This window comes from Equus caballus, chromosome 20 (assembly GCF_041296265.1).
Source record: "Equus caballus isolate H_3958 breed thoroughbred chromosome 20, TB-T2T, whole genome shotgun sequence".
Classification (NCBI taxonomy): domain Eukaryota; kingdom Metazoa; phylum Chordata; class Mammalia; order Perissodactyla; family Equidae; genus Equus; species Equus caballus.
This window is the reverse complement of record NC_091703.1, coordinates 57,073,365-57,090,672: the sequence shown is the minus strand read 5'-3', so window position 1 is coordinate 57,090,672 and position 17,308 is coordinate 57,073,365. Positions and strand designations below refer to the sequence as shown.

The following is a 17,308-nucleotide window of genomic DNA, read 5'->3' as shown; positions in this document are numbered from 1 at the left end:
CCATATTTTTAGAGATAAAATTAAACTGTCCCAAGAATGCTTTAGTAGTGGTTTTTAAGTGTACCTGTATTGATATGTAGACGTCGATGAGGAATTGCTCTCCATTTTTGTTGAGAATGGGGGAAATTAAATAAAGCTTTTGCCAAAGGGCTTTTTGTTAGGGAAAAATTCTTACTTGACTGGGTTTTTGTTAATGAGACTGTGTTAGCAAGGAGGCTGCATGATACCTTCCTCTGGTATTTTTAAAGGTGAAAATATTTTCACTATAGACACTGTAACTTGATGCATGGGCTTTAAAGGAAGGTCACAGTATTTCGTCAGCTACATCACAGTGGTGTTTAGGGTTTTAGAAAGAAAGAATATCACATACGCTGGGCAAGAGAGAAGCGCCACCCAGGCAAGGACCAGAGGATAAAGAGTTGGAGCTGATCTGCCCTGTCGTGTTGGTAGTGCCTCCTCTTGTCACCGCGCAGACGGGGCGTGACAGGTGGGTGCCCTCTGTCCTACATCACACAACGTATGCTGCTCTGAAAGGGCTGACAGAAGGGAGGTTGGCACTGCGAGTTCTCTTTCCGCTTTTGCCGCCAGCTAATGCTGTGACTCTATGTTGCAAGGCCTCTTGAAACTTCTGTTGCTGCAGATAAGATTGAGGAATGAAAGTAAGGTTCTGAGGGCAGTTCCACCCAGAGACTTTATACCAGGGGATCGTTTTTAAATGTTTTTTTGTGAACAGGATAATCTTGCATTACCATTTTAAAGTGATCCCCAAAACACCAAAATGTAGCATGTACTGTCATTATCATAGGCCTCCCTTGAATAAAAGGAGACCTACATAATTTATTTAACTAATGTGGAAAGTTGCTTCGGGGTGTGTATGTGTCTGTGTGTGAGAGAGACAGACCGAGAGAAGAATTTGCTTTGTTGTTAGGAAATTATACATTGGTTTTCTGATAAGAAAGTTGGACTGGTAAATAGTTTTTAAAGATTTATCTACGTCTCTAATCATTCATTAAATAATAGTCACCGCTAGGTAGGCACTGTGATTGCAAATTAAGTGAAAAAACTTTTGGAGCTGTTCAAGACCCAGGATACCCCAAGAAAATGTGTATGCTTACATATCCTGTTCCTCACATATCTTTAATTGTCTTAATTTTGAAGATTACTTTATTTCTTTTGTCAGTGTTTTAATATGAGGGGTATTTTCAGGTTTTGTTTGGTTTCTGGATTTTGTTTCTCTGATGGAAATTGAATGGAGCTATTAACATGTACATTGGTTTTGCTTGTTGGAAGGCTTTTTAAAAAAATCTGAACTTTTAAGAATTTGAACATATGCATATAATTCATGATGTTTACATATAGAGTCATTTTCTGTTACGGAGGATATTTTTTATCCACTGTCACCTGAACACCATATCGAACGTGGGGGCAAAATATAGTCTTAGTATTGTAGTAACTTAGAGGAAGAATAGCAAGTGCTTATTAAAGGTATTTCCCATCAAGATCAAAGAGTGAATCTAAGAAGTATTTTTGAATTTGTTTGCTTTTGTGGTGGGGTCTGAATAGCCTACTTTCTTTTACTTATAAACTGTTTTCCACTGAGAGAAACATCTTTGCATATTCATCTGATGAATATCCTCGAAAACCCTTTAGAAATTTATGGGAAGAAGTTTATTAGTTTGAAAACTAAAAACATAGGATGCTTTCAGTTTTCATTAGCTAATGGCCTATTTGTTTTAGAAAGAATAATAGAAATCGTTGCTCCTAAGGCCTGTTTTTGTACTTAGAGCAGAAAAGCGCACATCTCTGGTTTGGTTTCTAATCCAGATTTCAGGAGCTTTTGGGCAAGGAGGATGCTTTTGTCAGTTTTCATGGATAATGTCTCATTTATTCACACAGACGTTTTCCCACTTATTGCACATTGAATTCTCAGTATCTCCAATCTTTCAGCTCTTTCAGTTGATAAAATTAGCCTTTAACTTTTCTATGAAGTCGGTTCTTGCACTTAGGGGTAAGATAGTTCAGGAACTTCCCTTTTTAAAGATTTAACTTCAGAAGTATAAAATGAGAAAGTGGTACTGTTTTGTTTATAATTCGGTTAACATTTGTGCACTTTTCCAAAATCATCTGCCTTACGAAGATACTTTTGCTAGGCCACATCTAGTTGGCTGTGTAAGGGAGGTCACGTTAGGTTTTGAGAACATTTAACACTGATTTCCGTATGTATGAAAAAATAGTGTTGACCGTTTTTCAGAAAAACTTTGCTCATTTTATTCATTATGGATTTCTCTCTTATGAAAATGTGAGATCTAGGTATCACCGGTAATATTTGACACAGTTTAATATATCTTGTTTTTATTAACATTAGAGACTATAACATTTAAAGTAGCTGTGCAAACCAAATTTGGGAGGAAAAGATAAACCAGTCCAGTTCTGCTCTAAATACACATTCTTTTATGTTATCCAGATACATCTTTGCAATATGACTTCAGACAACAAAGATACATAAGTTATTGTCAGAAATCCCAATAGTAATGGTACAGATTTTAGCTTGAATCAGAATGTATTAGGATCATCATCTGTAGAATTAGTTGAAATCGGTTTCATGAAATAGGAATTCAGTTATTAAATAAATGGCATACACTCAGACATAACCAACTAGAGGACATTTTCCCAGAGCACTCCCCACTTGCAGACTCCATCCAGCCCATTTTCTCCTCCACCTTCTCCACTGTAGTGTAAGGTGTGTAAGGGCAGTCGCACAGCATCTCTGTGTACCAGCGTTCTGCTGGTGCTGGCCATGGTGTTTGACAGATAGGGAGCCCTATTTGATGAATGGGTGAACTTATGAATGAATTAGCTTTATGGTTTTAAAAATGCACTATCTACCTCAAGTGTGAGGTTACACGTTGCTCTTCTTAGCTTTACATAAGGCTAGAAGAATAATGTGCTAATAATGATTCAAGTCGGAGTCTGAGGTGGACTGAATTAGGGCCATTCTCTCCTATGAAAAGTTCTGTGAGGATCTCAGACTGTTTAGAGAAAGGTACTCCATCCACCTTTCATGGAAACTTTATTATGAATACTGCCATGAATAAGAAGCTTTCTAGGTTTACAAATCAAGATAGCGGCAGTGGAGAGTGAAACCCTTAGTCTCTGCTAATTCCCGGCCTAGTGCCCAACCCGCTGCTCACACATGGCAACTGTGTGCATGTGTTTCTTTCTCTTATTATCAGCACCTCAGGACAGCCTGTGTACTTGAACACCACAGGATCAGCTGCTGGTTGAAATATTTCACTTCTTGACTATGAAAAATGGGCATTGATACTGAGTTGCAGCTAACGATCGTTGAATGGGTGTGTTAACCTATAGAGTTCTGGTTATGGGTAGATTTTTTAAAGATTCAATTCTGAGGTTTATACAAATAATTTTGGAATGTTTTCTCATTAAAGGTATAAAAGTTCCCTCCCACATCTTTTCTGTAAAATTATCAAAGTATAAGATTGTTTTTACTAGAAGTGCCTTTTTCACTTGGGGTCAGCGCAGTTTTATTTACGTTCAAAGGATTATTGTTTTGAGAGGCTGAGGAAAGACTGCCTTCATTTGTAACTCTGTCTGCTCCTCTGGCAATGTTGCTCTTTTCATAAAATAAAGAATGGATAGATTTTATTTAATTTAAATAAAACTATTAATTTTCCCTACAAAAGCTGAGGTTTGGCTTGCTGAATTTATTTTCAAGCAGTATTTTTAGGGTGTTTGTACAATAGATAAAAAATCTGAGGATGTGATTTTGTTTATTAAATACCAGAGTCACTTACTGCCCTTGATCTTTGCCTGGGCCTTGCATTAACCTGAAGAGGACCGTGTGGTTATTAGTGACTGATAGTATTCATGTCAGCGGTGCTCAGGGCTCCCTTCCCACAGGAATAATTTCCTCTGGAGAACAGATAGACTTGAACTTGGGCTTTAAAAAGGAAGGACACAACACTTTCCCTCCTTTAAAGTGATCCGTCTGCACTTTGCGTCGCAGATTCTGCTTAAACAGAGTCAGCAGCTGCAGTGTATGAGAGTGTGGTTTCAACCAAAGGACAGGGACCTGGGTAGCTCTTTTTTCCCTCGTTTAATATTCAAATGAGCGCGGTCACCGGATGCTCGCAAAATGATTTCTTCGGGGAGCTCCTGGTGTCAGGTTTCGGCTTCTGCAAGCCCTTGGCTCCCTTCCCATTTTGAACCAGGTGGTGGGCCCTCGGTGATCTCTGAACCCGAGCTGCCCTCTCTCCAGTTCCAGGACTGGGTCGATTTGCGCTGATGTCACCACCAAGCTGTTGTAGTGCAGCGTCTCGGCCTCTAGGTACCTCCCCCTGAAACAGCTTGCCGGCTCTGAGAAGAGCAAGGAGTCAAAGAAAAGATGACTGCGAAGTTAAGTCACGGGAGGGCGTAGCCGCGAAGTGATAGAGCTGTGCGGGCCGGAGCGCCCGGGGCGAAGGGACCGAGCTGCGGTTCCCGAAAGCGAGAGGGCGTTGCTGGGAGCACCCTGGCTGGGGAGGATGCCTGCGGGGGACCGCGCCGCCCTGAGGAGCTGGGGACCGCGCAGGAGGTCCCTGCCGGAGTTCCTGTTCTGCCTCCACCGCCACCTCTGCCTCTCTCCAGCTGCTAAAATGAAAGCTAAGCTGCGGCCACGGTTGGTCAGTTTCAAAGGCTAGAGTCTCGGTTTTCAGCTGAATGTGAATTACGCTGCCTGTGCCTTAGAGGAAACCGGAGCTCTTCTTTGCTGCACTTGCCTCAGGTGGAATAAGCCTTCTTAAGGAGGATCAGATAAGACTGTTTGGAAATGAATTTTTTTTTTAAAGGAGAGTTTATAGTCCATCATGCTTTCTAACTGTTTACTTTAAACGGTTGCTGGATTGTACTGGCCTGGCTGTCCAAAAGTCTAATTTTTTTCCATTGGGTAGTTCTGTATAGCCTCGAGGACGCTTAATAAGGGAAGAAAAACTGCCTTTTGAATCAAGATTATTTATAGCTACTCCCCAAAAAAGTACAAGAAAATTTTGACTTTCTTACAGGTTCGACTTAACTTATTTTTCTCTGAAGATTTATTCTGTGCCTTGATCTGAACAATACATGGTCCCTGTGTTTGTCTTTTAAGTTTCTAAAGCATGGTTTATTTATAAAGGAGATGGAGTTTTTGCAAGCCATCTTTAAGTGGATTACAGTTAACCAGAACTCTGCCGAAATTAGCATTCAGCCTGTTAAAATGCTTGCTCATTTGGAAATTTTAATCTGGAAATCTCAGATGCAAAATTAAACTAAAAAGGGAAAAGGACTGACAATGGAAGGTTGTGAGTGTTTGAGCCACTGTTAAGTGTGTGTTTGTTTTTTCTGTGTTTTGGAGTGTGCGAAAGGGAACTTTGGGGGCTGGGGGAGCGAGGGAAGGAGATTTCTGTTCTCTGTTCTTGATGCACTTTATTTTTTAGAATCGTTCTAAAAACACCCAGGTGAAAGGGTAGTTGCATTTAGACTGATGCACTGACGATGACCTTCAACACCTCATATATTAGGACGTAGAGTGTTTGAGTATGTTGTCTTTACGCTGAAGACACTTCGTAGTTCTGTTCAGAAGTATACTTTTTCGAAAGATGCTTATTTCTTATTTTCTGTGTCAAGAGCTGCAATATTTGTTTTAACTAGCTACAAAATGGGGAAGCCACTCAGCAGACCAGACTGTTTACGTCAGAATCCACCCTGTGTAGGGAAGGGTGAAGAGGAGGAGGACCTAAATATCGAAGACTGTTACGTCCCACAGCGGTCCATCTATGACACTGTCAGACTGAACGAGCAGATAGACTCCGGTTCCAAAGGCAGCCTGTCTTCCAGGCATTTCACAGATCGGACATTACCCTACAGTCACAGAACACTGGATGTTAGTTCTTTATGCTCCAACGGTGCCCCTGCTTCTTCCAGTGCATTTGAGCTGAGAGGTCGTGAAGCTAACAAACTAGATGAAAAGATGATCTTTGATGCCCTCAAACTAAATAGTGATATCATTCGAACCACAGGACTACCCAAAGCCAAATCTCATGCGGAAAAGAAAGAGCATAGACGGTCATGGCGAATGTTTGTCCCAGCCAATTTTATGGATTATGCAAACAAAAGTGAAAGCTCTTTTGCGGAACCTACTGATATGTCAGATGCGGTTACCAAGGCCAGCAAGTGCAGGTGGGGCACTAATTCTCTCACGTCAGAGGAGGATGACTCTGGGTTGTGCAGCCCTCTAGCAGAGAGGGAAGAAAAGCAGGGCATTCTAACTGGAGACCAGTCACGAATTCGCAGTTTGTCTTCTACTGAAGATATTCCTACAGCAGAGCAATATGGACCATTTTTTTCTGTTAATTCCATTAGCGAACAGAAAATTCCATTGCTTTCGTGTAGACATGCCCACCCTGATGAAAACTTCAAAATGACTTTACATGATGTTTCTCCACTGGAGGAAGGAAGGTGTGTAGACGGTCAAAGGGAAATCCCTGGTGAAAATTGCTGCCCGCAGGATGATTTGAAAGAGAGAGCTGTTAAGCGTGACCTATTAATTGTGACAAGAGATGGAGAAGACTTCTCTAACCCTGCAGAGGAAGGGAAAACATGTGGACCAGGAGAGCCCCAGATCACAGCACAAAGCAGGGAACTTGTCGAAGATTCTTCTGAGGAATTAGATCTCTCTCACACAGATCTGGGGGGAAATGATGTCGATCGTGGTAGCACAAGCTTAGTAGAAAATGTGGCACTGTTGACACAATATGGTTTGGAAGAATCCAACGTAGCATCTAAGGAGGAAGTGGAGGCTCCCCTCTCTGCCCAGGAGACGGAGGTGATCCATAAGAAGTGCTCCCCAAAATTCATACCAGTAAGAAAGCAAGCAGCTCCCAGAAAAACAAGGGCCCAGGCAGGAATATTGGACACAGTCTGCAATGGCTTTCACTCAGTTCAGGTAATTAATGGAAATGAGAAACTCTGCAGTGCCAAAAAGTTTGTGGTTCTGGTTTAAAGTGGTCACTAGTGTTTCTCATTATGATCAAATCCAGTCTGTTATTTTGGGGGTTTGACTAGTACCCTACAAAGTGCCAGATATTGATAAGTTGATCCTTATAACAAATTAATTAGGGGCTGTTTTTGAGAAGAATGATTACTCCCAGCTGCCTAGAGTCCTGCCATGGATGGTGCAGCTGGTGGCTGCTCTCCTTCGTTTAGAATGCCCCCACTTTGAATTGATGTTCACATTAGGCTTTTGCACAACTTGTGGTTTAAGACACTGCCATTTAAGGGCAGTTATATTGGATTTATTAAGCTTGAACAGGCTTAGTCATGAAGGGACAAACACAGTATTATATTGTTGTGGCCCGAGAAGGGCGCTACTCAAATGAAGGGCTTTTTAAATGTGTGGAAAATGTTCTCTCAGGAGCTCTGCACGTGGGAGCAGAGAAGCGATCGTGCTGTATTTTGCAGTCCTTATAGCTCCTAACTTGTTGAGAGTGGTGAATGAGGTCAGAAAGTAAAGCCTGCAGCCTTGTCATAAGTAGAGGTTGTTTGTCAAGCCTGTAATTTTTTTCTTCCCACTCAGATTGAAGTTCAGCTATTTTGGTCCTTTTACCAAACTCTTCTGGTAAACTTTGTCCCAGTGGTAATTTCATTTTATTTTAAGCTTCTGTTTGTGTTTGTGTGCTTACGGGTGGATTAGGGGGAGAGTCTCTCATCATAGGTATTCTGTTACCACTGAGAGATAAAGAATTTGGACAGTATCAGAAAAGTTCCTTTTCTCAGTCTATGAAATAATTGCTCTGGTCAGCCATACCTTTCCTCGAGCATACATTAAATGACAGGCAAGTTTAAAAGCTTAGCAAGGTACGTTTTTATGTAAAAGATTTGTGGAAAGTAATTAAACTCTTAGGAATATATAGAGTCTTTAGTAGTTATCTTTTTTAACCTTTTAACCTATCTTTTGGAACACTTTAGAAAATTACCACGACTCACCTGAACCTACTTTGATAGGAAATCCTAAAATTAATTTCTTTAAAACCAAGATCAGAGGTTAAGGCAATTTACTTGGAACATTTTATTAGGTTTTTTGTTTTGAAAGATAGCTGAGGGATAAATAAAACTTTCCCTGGATCCTTATGTACCAGGTAAGTTCCTGGAATTAAGAATGAGGCAGTTTTCCTACCTGTTCCTTTTTTTGTAAGTAGTAAAACGTGTCCACCACTGTTAGTTCCTAGAAGTAGTAACCGAGAGAGTGGTGTAGAAAAGAAGTAGAATCATAGAACCCAATTTTGTTTTCACCACCTTGCTGCAACTTTCTGTTGACTTATTAGGTAAATTAATACCTTTTTAAAAAAATTATAAAACCTTATTTTTTTCTCAATGATTGGGCGAATTATAATCTCTTTGGTCATGTGTAATTTTTTTATATTTAATATTGTTTTATAGGGATAATTAGCCATGTGGAAATTATCTATATGAATTTTCTAAAGAAGAAACTTGGGCTTTTTGCTAGGTGGGGACGTGTACAGAAAGTGATCATTTATTTCTTTCCTGTTCTTTAATTTGCTCATTTATACAATAACACAGGAGTATTCTGTGTGGTAGGCCTTGGGCCAGAGTCTGGAGAGTTTGTCTCTTGCAGCCTCTGCATCTTTCCAAATTATTTTCCATATTGTGCCTGTCATTTTTTCTCAAGTGCTATTTGGACATTTGCCTTTATGATGTTTTCATATTCATATCTGTTAACTGCCCATTCACTTGGACTGTTGATATATAGTGTCCTAGATTATAATGGCTCTGAACCCCAACCTTGTCTTATCTTAATATCCAGCTGAAACTTTCCTTCCTTAGTTAATTTATTTTCTTTGTGGCATCCTTCAAGCCCTATATGAAAAATATTTGTGTTGTGTATGAGAGGGTTGATATATCTATGCCCAGTATTATCTGTTGAGGGGTTGATGTCATCCACCTCAAGATATAAATATAATTTTTCTATACTGATCTTCATTTGGCAAATAATTTCTGGGTACATATTACATACTGGGTACTGTGGTAGGTCCAGGACATAGAACTACCATAAGGAAAATAGAAATTTCTGCTTTTGTAGAACTTGCATTTTTGTCTCACGCGTTAGATTTTTTGCCAGTCACAGGCAACTAGGGGACCATAGGCTGGATGGGATGGAGAGTCGGGGAGAGTTCTGGGAAACCACTGGCACTGCAGGGACCACGAGTAACCATAGTTGTTGTGCTGGCGATGTGTAGGATCAGGTCCATGGTCCTGCAAGCCTGTTGGCATCTTGATTGGCATTGAAGGGGCTAGATGTGTATGGATCCATACTATTGCAGCACCTGTCTATATCTTTTCCCTTTTCCTCTCCTTGTATTTTGGCTCCTCTGGCCAGTCATAAATTGGCCTCTTGGCTCACCTCATCTTCTTGCCAGTGATTCCCATTTCCAACTTGAGTCTCAGACTTCAGTTACCAACCAACAGCAGCCATCCTTAGAAGACCTTATAAGGATCCTTGGCCAGTAAGACTCATCTTGGGCCCATCTTATCATTTTATTCCTTGGCATTTTCCATACCATACATTTTTTGCTGGAGTTAAATTGGAATGGTAGGGAATTTCTAGTGCTGTGATAATGAAGCAATAGAGAGGACACATATATTCTTTTCTTGGTTTCACAGTTAATCTGAGTAAATGTACTTAGGATATCATTCTTTAATATTCCTGAGTGGTTTTTATAAATACTATGGATTTATATTTAGTTTACTGCCTTCTTATTACTTACAAGGTAGCTATGACCTATGAATAGGCAGCAAAATTTATCTTTACGTCTTATAATGGATAACCGATCATTGAACATGTTTGTATTTTGTGGTTGTTAGATAATATAATTCATATAATTAGTGCTCTTCCAATGCAGGTATTCCAAAAAGAAGAGATCGAACCCTTGCAGATTAAGCAGCAAGACGTGAACTGGTTAGGTCAAGGCCTTATTCAGAGTGCTTCTAAAAACACTAGCACCCAGCGTTTGGAGCACGACCTGGATGATGTCAATGCCCGGTGGAAGACTCTCAACAAGAAGGTCATTTTCTCATCCCTTCATTTTCATTTTTGTCAATTATTATTTGCTAGCATTCGTTGTGACCACTAATCATATTTACAGTAGCCAAACTCCCCTAAATGTATCTACTTTTTGATATTGCTGTAAACTGGATGGCCCAACGCAGGTGCCCACAGGAGCTCGGTAGGGCGCTTAAGTGAAAGAAGTGAGCTGGTGAAACAGGGCCTCTCCCTCTCGTTTTCTCGACTTTGATGGAGACACAGTAGTGCAGGTGGCCCACGATCCGTGGCCTAGGTTGAGAGAGCACACATGCCTCTAAAGGTTCCGTAGATCCTTAGCTACAGCAGGTCATTGCCACGGAGGGGTCTAGGGTCACTGTTGCCGGATAGTCTACTTACTTTCAAAAGAACCTGCAAATCTGACTTTTTATGTGAAGCTTTCTAATTTTCAAGTGTCAGCAACTAATTTTGCACTGGATAATAGCTCACACCACGTAAGCGAAAGCAACTATGTCTGTCAGCCCTGGACAAAGGGTTTGCCAACGTCACGATAGACCATCAACTCCAAATGCTATTTCACCTGTAAGATGTAGATCCCACCTTTTTCTCCATGTCCTTGAGGGAAAACACTGGAAAACGGTGCTCTGCTCTCTGAAGAGATACCGCTGACACACAGCAGCAGCGCTTTGCATGGCATAGATGATCAGAACACTGGTATTGGACGGCCGTGCTTGTCTGGAGGTGGCAGTTATTGTTCTTGTCCTCTTCTCTGCATTGAAATCTTAGGCGTTGCCAGGTCTCAGGACTACATTTATCATTGTTTAAAGTCTGATGCATATTGTAGTGCTCTTCAGACACAAATGGAATGCAGTGTCAGGTGTAAGTATTATCCACAGTGCTTAAAATATCACGCCTACTACTTCTTCAGTCCAAAAGGAAAAGATGTGTGAGGAGGGGAACAGAATATCACTGTGCAGGACTGAGACCCCATTTACTAGAAGACAAAGACCCTGCTCTGTCAGAAAAGGGCTCTAGAGCTTGGAGCTCACAGAATTTCATGGGATGCTTTATAGTTATTTTCCCTAGCAAAATGTAATTCTGATTCTCCCTGCTATGTTAGTTTTTTTTTTAAATTGTAGTCTTTTTAAAAAAATTATTATCCCTGATATTAATCAATAGGAAATAAAAAATGAATCCCAGGGATAATGATAAAAATAACCAAAGCATTGTTGTAGTAACCTTAAAATATTTGAATCATTTATGTTTTGAATATTTTTAAAACCTCAAACATTTCACCTTTTACATTGACTGTTCAGGATGGCAACCTTGTCTTCTTGGCCTACTTGCTGAAGTTTGTCTCTTTTTCACCCCTATCCTGCCCACTATCAGTGCTTTGGGTAAACTTTAAGTGAAAAAGAAAAGAAAATCTGAGCATGAAAAGGAGTGGCTGGCGGGCAAATTTCATTTTTTTATGAAACAAGTGAATAAAATTGGAACAACTGGACCTTTGCAGGTGGCTCAGAGGGCGGCCCAGTTGCAGGAGGCGCTGCTACACTGTGGGAGGTTCCAGGACGCCCTGGAGTCCCTGCTCAGCTGGATGGCGGACACCGAGGAGCTTGTGGCCAATCAGAAGCCCCCGTCGGCCGAGTTCAAAGTGGTGAAGGCCCAGATACAAGAGCAAAAGGTAAGTTAGTGCTGCTTTTGAATTGTGTTTCATGTTAAATCTTAGTCATGAGAGTAAAACTTACCTACCTTGTGACTCTCTTTATTTATATCCTATTAATATAAGTTATTATATTTTATAAACCAGTTAACTGGTTATCGATGATCTACACTTTAGTTTTTAGTCATTCGACAAATTTTTATTGAACATCTCCCATGGATCAGGCACTGTTCCAGGTGCTAGAGACACATCACTGAATAAGAAAGATCAAAATTCCTCATTGAGTTTAAGGTTTAGTGGGAATGGAGGAACGGAGAGAGAGACAATAAACCGAGTAAGTAAATTATGATGTTAGCAAGTGATAAATAAAGCAAGGATGGGAGATAAGAATCAGGAAATGAAAGAGCAAGGATGCGAACAGAAAATACTAGAATGGATAGGGGTGTTTGTGTGCAATTTTAAATAGATTAGTCAGGGAAGGCCTCGGTCACTGAAAAGGTGACTTTGGACAGAAATTTCATTGTTCTCTTATATATTAGGTTGAGCCATATGAAGTTGCCTTTTTAATAGATTAAATACAGGTGCTTTCTTATGGTTCAGCCTATACTAAAGAGGCAAATATTTGGTTCATAGATGCCAAGGAGCATGCTACTCTGTCTTTTGACACTACTAATAGAGGACCAGGTAGGAAAGACATGCTCGTTGGAAGGACGATAGCTGTTTGGGACCACCCTTACCATTTTTGTGTCCTGATGGTGGTGGTCAGTTAGAAGCATTTAGTGATGTTTTCAGTACTAATTTTTCAGCCATGGCTTGAAATGACATATAGAAAGGGCCTAGCACACAGGACGTTGGTAAGGTTTCTCCAGTGTGGAACTTTAAAAAGAAAGGAATGGATTAAGAGGCTTAATTTAACTTTAACATTCAGTACTCTCTCTCTAAAAATTCTTTGAAGACTTTAGGATATTAGGAAATTAACCTATTAGAAATAGATTTAGAGGCTGGCCCAGTGGCATAGTGGTTAAGTTCACATGCTCCACTTTGGCGGCCTGGCGTTTGCATGTTGAGATCCAGAGTGCGGATTTATGCACCCTGCATCAAGCCATGCTGTGGTGGCATCCCACATACAAAATAGAGGAAGTTTGGCACAGGTGTTAGCTCAGGGACAATCTTCCTCAAGCAAAAAGAGGAAGATTGGCAACAGATATTAGCTCAAGGCCAATCTTCCTTACCAAAAAAAAAGAAAAATCAATTTAAAGGTAAGAATTAAAGAAGTGTAACAGGAGATATTGCATTTGTGTGATTTTTGAATTATATATAAAATATATAATACATAATGTAATAAAATAATATATATGATAAACACATAGTGTATTACATATAGTAATGTAGCTTGCTACCATTCACAATTTAATTTAAACCTTTGTTTTTCTCCCAGAGTTAATGAACTATGCTTAGCCAGTAAAACCTATTTGTTGATTTTGCTTTCTTAATTGCTAGAAGCTTTGCTGTTAAAGTTTATCAAAAATAATACACTTAATTGTTCTCTTTGCTACCTAGACCACCTGTTGTGCTTTGATTTTTGTAATGACTCTAACCTATGTCAAGAGAATTTGTGTTTCTTCCCCTTCTTTTTAAACATGTTCTTCTTACCTCCTGCTTTGGTGGTCTTGATCTCAAAATGAAGTGAAAGAGTACGCTTCTAACTTGTTCCTTACTTCTGGGTAGCTGTTCATATCTTTAATCCTTAACTGTCAGTCAGGATCAGATTAAGGAAGCAATGAAGTTTCAGTGTTCTGTCTGCTTGTGCCCTCCTCATTGCTGTCAAAGCAGTGCCAGTGCATATTAGCGCTTGCTTGTGAAATGCTTGTTCTGATTAGATTAGAGCAAGGTATCCTGAGTTCTGGCTACCTGTGTCAAACATCCCATTCCAGGCTGCTTGCAATATTTCCTTAGAATTAAATTGAATTATTTTTCTGCTGCTAAATTCTGAAATATTAGTCTTATTTGGCCAACTTTGAAGATTTCTGACATCTTCCACCCTCTGTTCCTTTTGGAAATGATATTTAAAGGTTCGTTTTTAGTTTTCGTCCTCAGGAAGGATTTTAGGAGCTAGTCTCACCTAGTAAAAGGAGCCAAGAGCCTCTAGTTTTAGCCTCACTAGCTTTGAGTCTCAATTTCTGTGTCTATAATGGATTGTTTAACATGGGAAAAGATTTTTAAAACAGTAACGATTTATAATAATCTTTTCTGTCTCAACAGGACAGATAATTGTGAATGGTTAGGGCATTCCCATTTCGGTACAATAAGGGGGATTTTGCACTTTCGGGCAGTGGAGTTATGCTCAGCAGCACCTTCTACCCCCTTATTTTATATTAAAGAATTAATAATGAATGGTTTAGTGGCCTTACCAGTATGAGTTTTACCTACTATGAAAAGCCACTGCCACAATGTCTGACTCAAGAGTAATGAATCATTAAACAAAATGGGTTCTTTTTAAAATCTTACTTCATCCTTTTGTGTGTGAATCCATACAAAAAATATATTTTGTCTCGTTATCTAAAGTACTTAGAACATGTTTTCCTTTATGCTGATACAATTATTCCTTTGTTGTTGTTGTTTTTTAATTTGACATTTTGTCTCCAGCTTCTCCAAAGGTTGTTGGATGACCGCAGATCTACTGTGGAGGTGATCAAACGAGAAGGAGAAAAAATTGCTGCCACAGCAGAACCTGCAGATAAAGTAAAGATTTTGAAACAACTGAGTCTCTTGGATAGCAGATGGGAGGCCTTGCTTAATAAAGCCGAAACAAGGTAACACAAATACTTTCAGCTTTTGAAAGAGTAGCAGTGGCTTTAATGCTGACATTTTGTATTTTGGTAACACTTTCCATGTTATTTTCTTCTGTTTGTTGTGTATGTGAACACAGGCAGCAAGGACTGTGGGCATCTCTCCTCATCTTCTAACTGTAATGTCTGTAGTCACCACATACGTCCCAACTCTTTGTTTTAAGGAAAGCATTTCCCTTGGGGGTAGTTCATTCCTTCATCTGTTACGTAGTTATTGCCTGCCTACCATGCATCAGACAGAGCGAGGCCTTGGCTTACAGGGGTGAGCTGGACGGATCATCTCTGCCCTCAGAGAGCATACAATCTAGCAGGGTTTTATAGCCGCTGGAAAGTAGTACACATTTGATGTTTCAAAGCAAACATACAGGATGCTGTGGGAGCATATAGTAGGAAGAACCTAGTCTAGGGGCAGGGAAGTGACAGCTAAGTTATGTTTTAAAGGAGGAGTAGGAGTTAGCTAGGAAACGAGGCAGGCGGAAGGATACTGTAAGGCTTATGAAAGCCAGGAAGCCTGGAGCATGGCTACACTGGGTTTTTGCACTCAACATTTCTGTATTACGTTTCTTCATTGCCTGCATTGGCATCACATTGATGGATGTTGAGTAGTAGTTACATTGAAGTGTAGACACACAGACTGGTTGGGTTGAAAACAGATGAACCACTGAATAGAATGAGTATTTTCCATAAATTCCTACCTTCTTTGTAACTAGAATGGTGAAAAGAAGGATTCATCTAATCCTGAGTTATTGAATGGAATTAAGTATAGTTCTAGGACCATAGAATAAGATGCTTCTAAGGAGCTAAAAGTTTCATGTTGTCCTTTAATATGTGTCAATAGATTAGCCATCTGTGTAATGCCCCAGGAAATTGTGCCCTGGCTGCCATGGGAGATACTAAGTACTTTTTTAAAAATAAATGAATGAGTGTCTAGATCTCTGCTTTACCACATAACTGGCCTTCTTTTCCTAAACCTTCCTCAAAATGGTATTACATGGAAGGATATTGGTCCTATTATGATTCTCACAGAGATAAATAAATTCACTCACATTTTAAATCATAGTAAATTAAACCCAGTCACAAAGTCATTATTTACACTGCTTCTGGGTGACTGATATTTGAATTTAGAAAAGAGTCACAGATAATGAAAATCCGGAAGTTAAAAATAATGTAGTAATGTAATTCATTTTTTTTAGGATCAAATGTATTTCAACTGAAAGTGTTAAAAAGTATATGATATATAGTTTGTGATATGATACAGAAATTATTTCAGTAGCATGTGCTAATTTTCCGTAATTGCTTTTGTCCTGTGGAAAGCTTATTTCTCAAATCATGTAATTCCCTAAGAATTAAACACAATCACAAGACAACAGCAACTCTTGGTCCAGCAGAAATGATTTACAGGCTTTGATACTGAATCAGATAGTTTGTATACAGACCAGTACAATCACTTTCCCTAGATAAAACTAAGGACAGTGGAGGGAGATTTTAACTTACCTGGTACCTCTTCAACTGAGGACACAATGTGTTTTCTAAAAGCATTTCAAACTATATTGCAGAGAGAAGTCCACAGAATATTTCTTCTCTGTTCGTGATATTTTAATCCACAGAATATCAGCTGTTGCTTTGGGGATGTAATACCTGACACTGTTCTTTTTGAAGTAGCAATTGCCATTAATTCTACTGTGGGGAAAGCTGTGGATGTTCTTCAAAATTTGAATCCAATTTTGACCTTGTTTTTTTAGTGAGGAAGATTGGCCCTGAGCTAACATCCGAGCCAGTCTTCCTCCATTTTGTATGTGGGACACTGCCCCAGCATGGCTTGATGAGCGGTGTGTAGGTCTGCGCCTGGGATCCAAACCTGTAAACTCTGGGGCCGCTGAAGCAGAGTGCGTAAACTTAACCACTACGCCACTGGGCTGGCCCCCCAATTTTGACCTTTTGATTAAAAGCAATCTCAGTAACTGGTTCTCTGATAAAAGTTAATTAATATGTAAAGCACTTAGGGCCCAACACAGAATATGTATTCGATAAATATTACCTATTATTGTTATTATTATAACTGTTATTATCATAAGTATTATAACCAAGTTACTTAAGACTTTCATGAGATTCAGGCACTTGAGGTTGGTCTGTTGTTCATCTTTCATTTTATTTAATAGAAGAGCTATTTTAACATGTCCTATAAATGTTAGAGATTTTAGTTTTAATCTTAGATGTTTTCTACAGAAATGTTTAGAGTAGAATGCAGGAGCATGAGTGAAGATTGCTGCTGAATATTTCACACATTGTTCATCCCTAAATGACCTTTATCTTGGCACATTTATAGGAATCGTCAGTTGGAAGGTATCTCAGTGGTGGCACAGCAATTTCATGAAACCTTAGAACCACTGAATGAGTGGCTGACAACCATAGAAAAGAGGCTGGCGAATTGTGAGCCCATAGGAACCCAAGCGTCTAAACTTGAGGAGCAAATTGCACAGCACAAAGTAAGATACCAATCACACACTAGTAAGATTCAGTTTTCCATTTATTTTGTGGTTTTATGACATAAATTTGAGTTATGTGCTATTGTTGTGTTATGCGTAATTGCAGACTAAACCCATTTCAAATGTCATCCTTTCATTCTATTTATGTTTTCTATTTATGTTTTCATTTTCATTTGTCCATTCCTTTTGTTTCTCTCTTTTTTTTTTTTAACTTTAT

At 39.5% G+C, this 17,308-nt stretch overlaps 1 protein-coding gene across 42 annotated transcripts in view; it reads left to right on the top strand.

The window, feature by feature from the left end:
• DST (dystonin) overlaps positions 1-17,308 on the top strand; it is a 440,189-nt gene that overhangs the window by 353,892 nt on the left and 68,989 nt on the right. For all 42 annotated transcript variants that reach the window (XR_011430068.1, XR_011430067.1, XR_011430066.1 and 39 more), the window contains 4 exons: positions 9,954-10,115; positions 11,607-11,777; positions 14,403-14,569; positions 16,932-17,091. Coding sequence is in view for 39 of the 42 variants with exons in the window: in XM_023624291.2 (XP_023480059.1) it covers positions 9,954-10,115; positions 11,607-11,777; positions 14,403-14,569; positions 16,932-17,091 (660 nt within the window). In the remaining 3 variants the exon portion in view is untranslated. The remainder of the gene's footprint in view (positions 1-9,953; positions 10,116-11,606; positions 11,778-14,402; positions 14,570-16,931; positions 17,092-17,308) is intronic.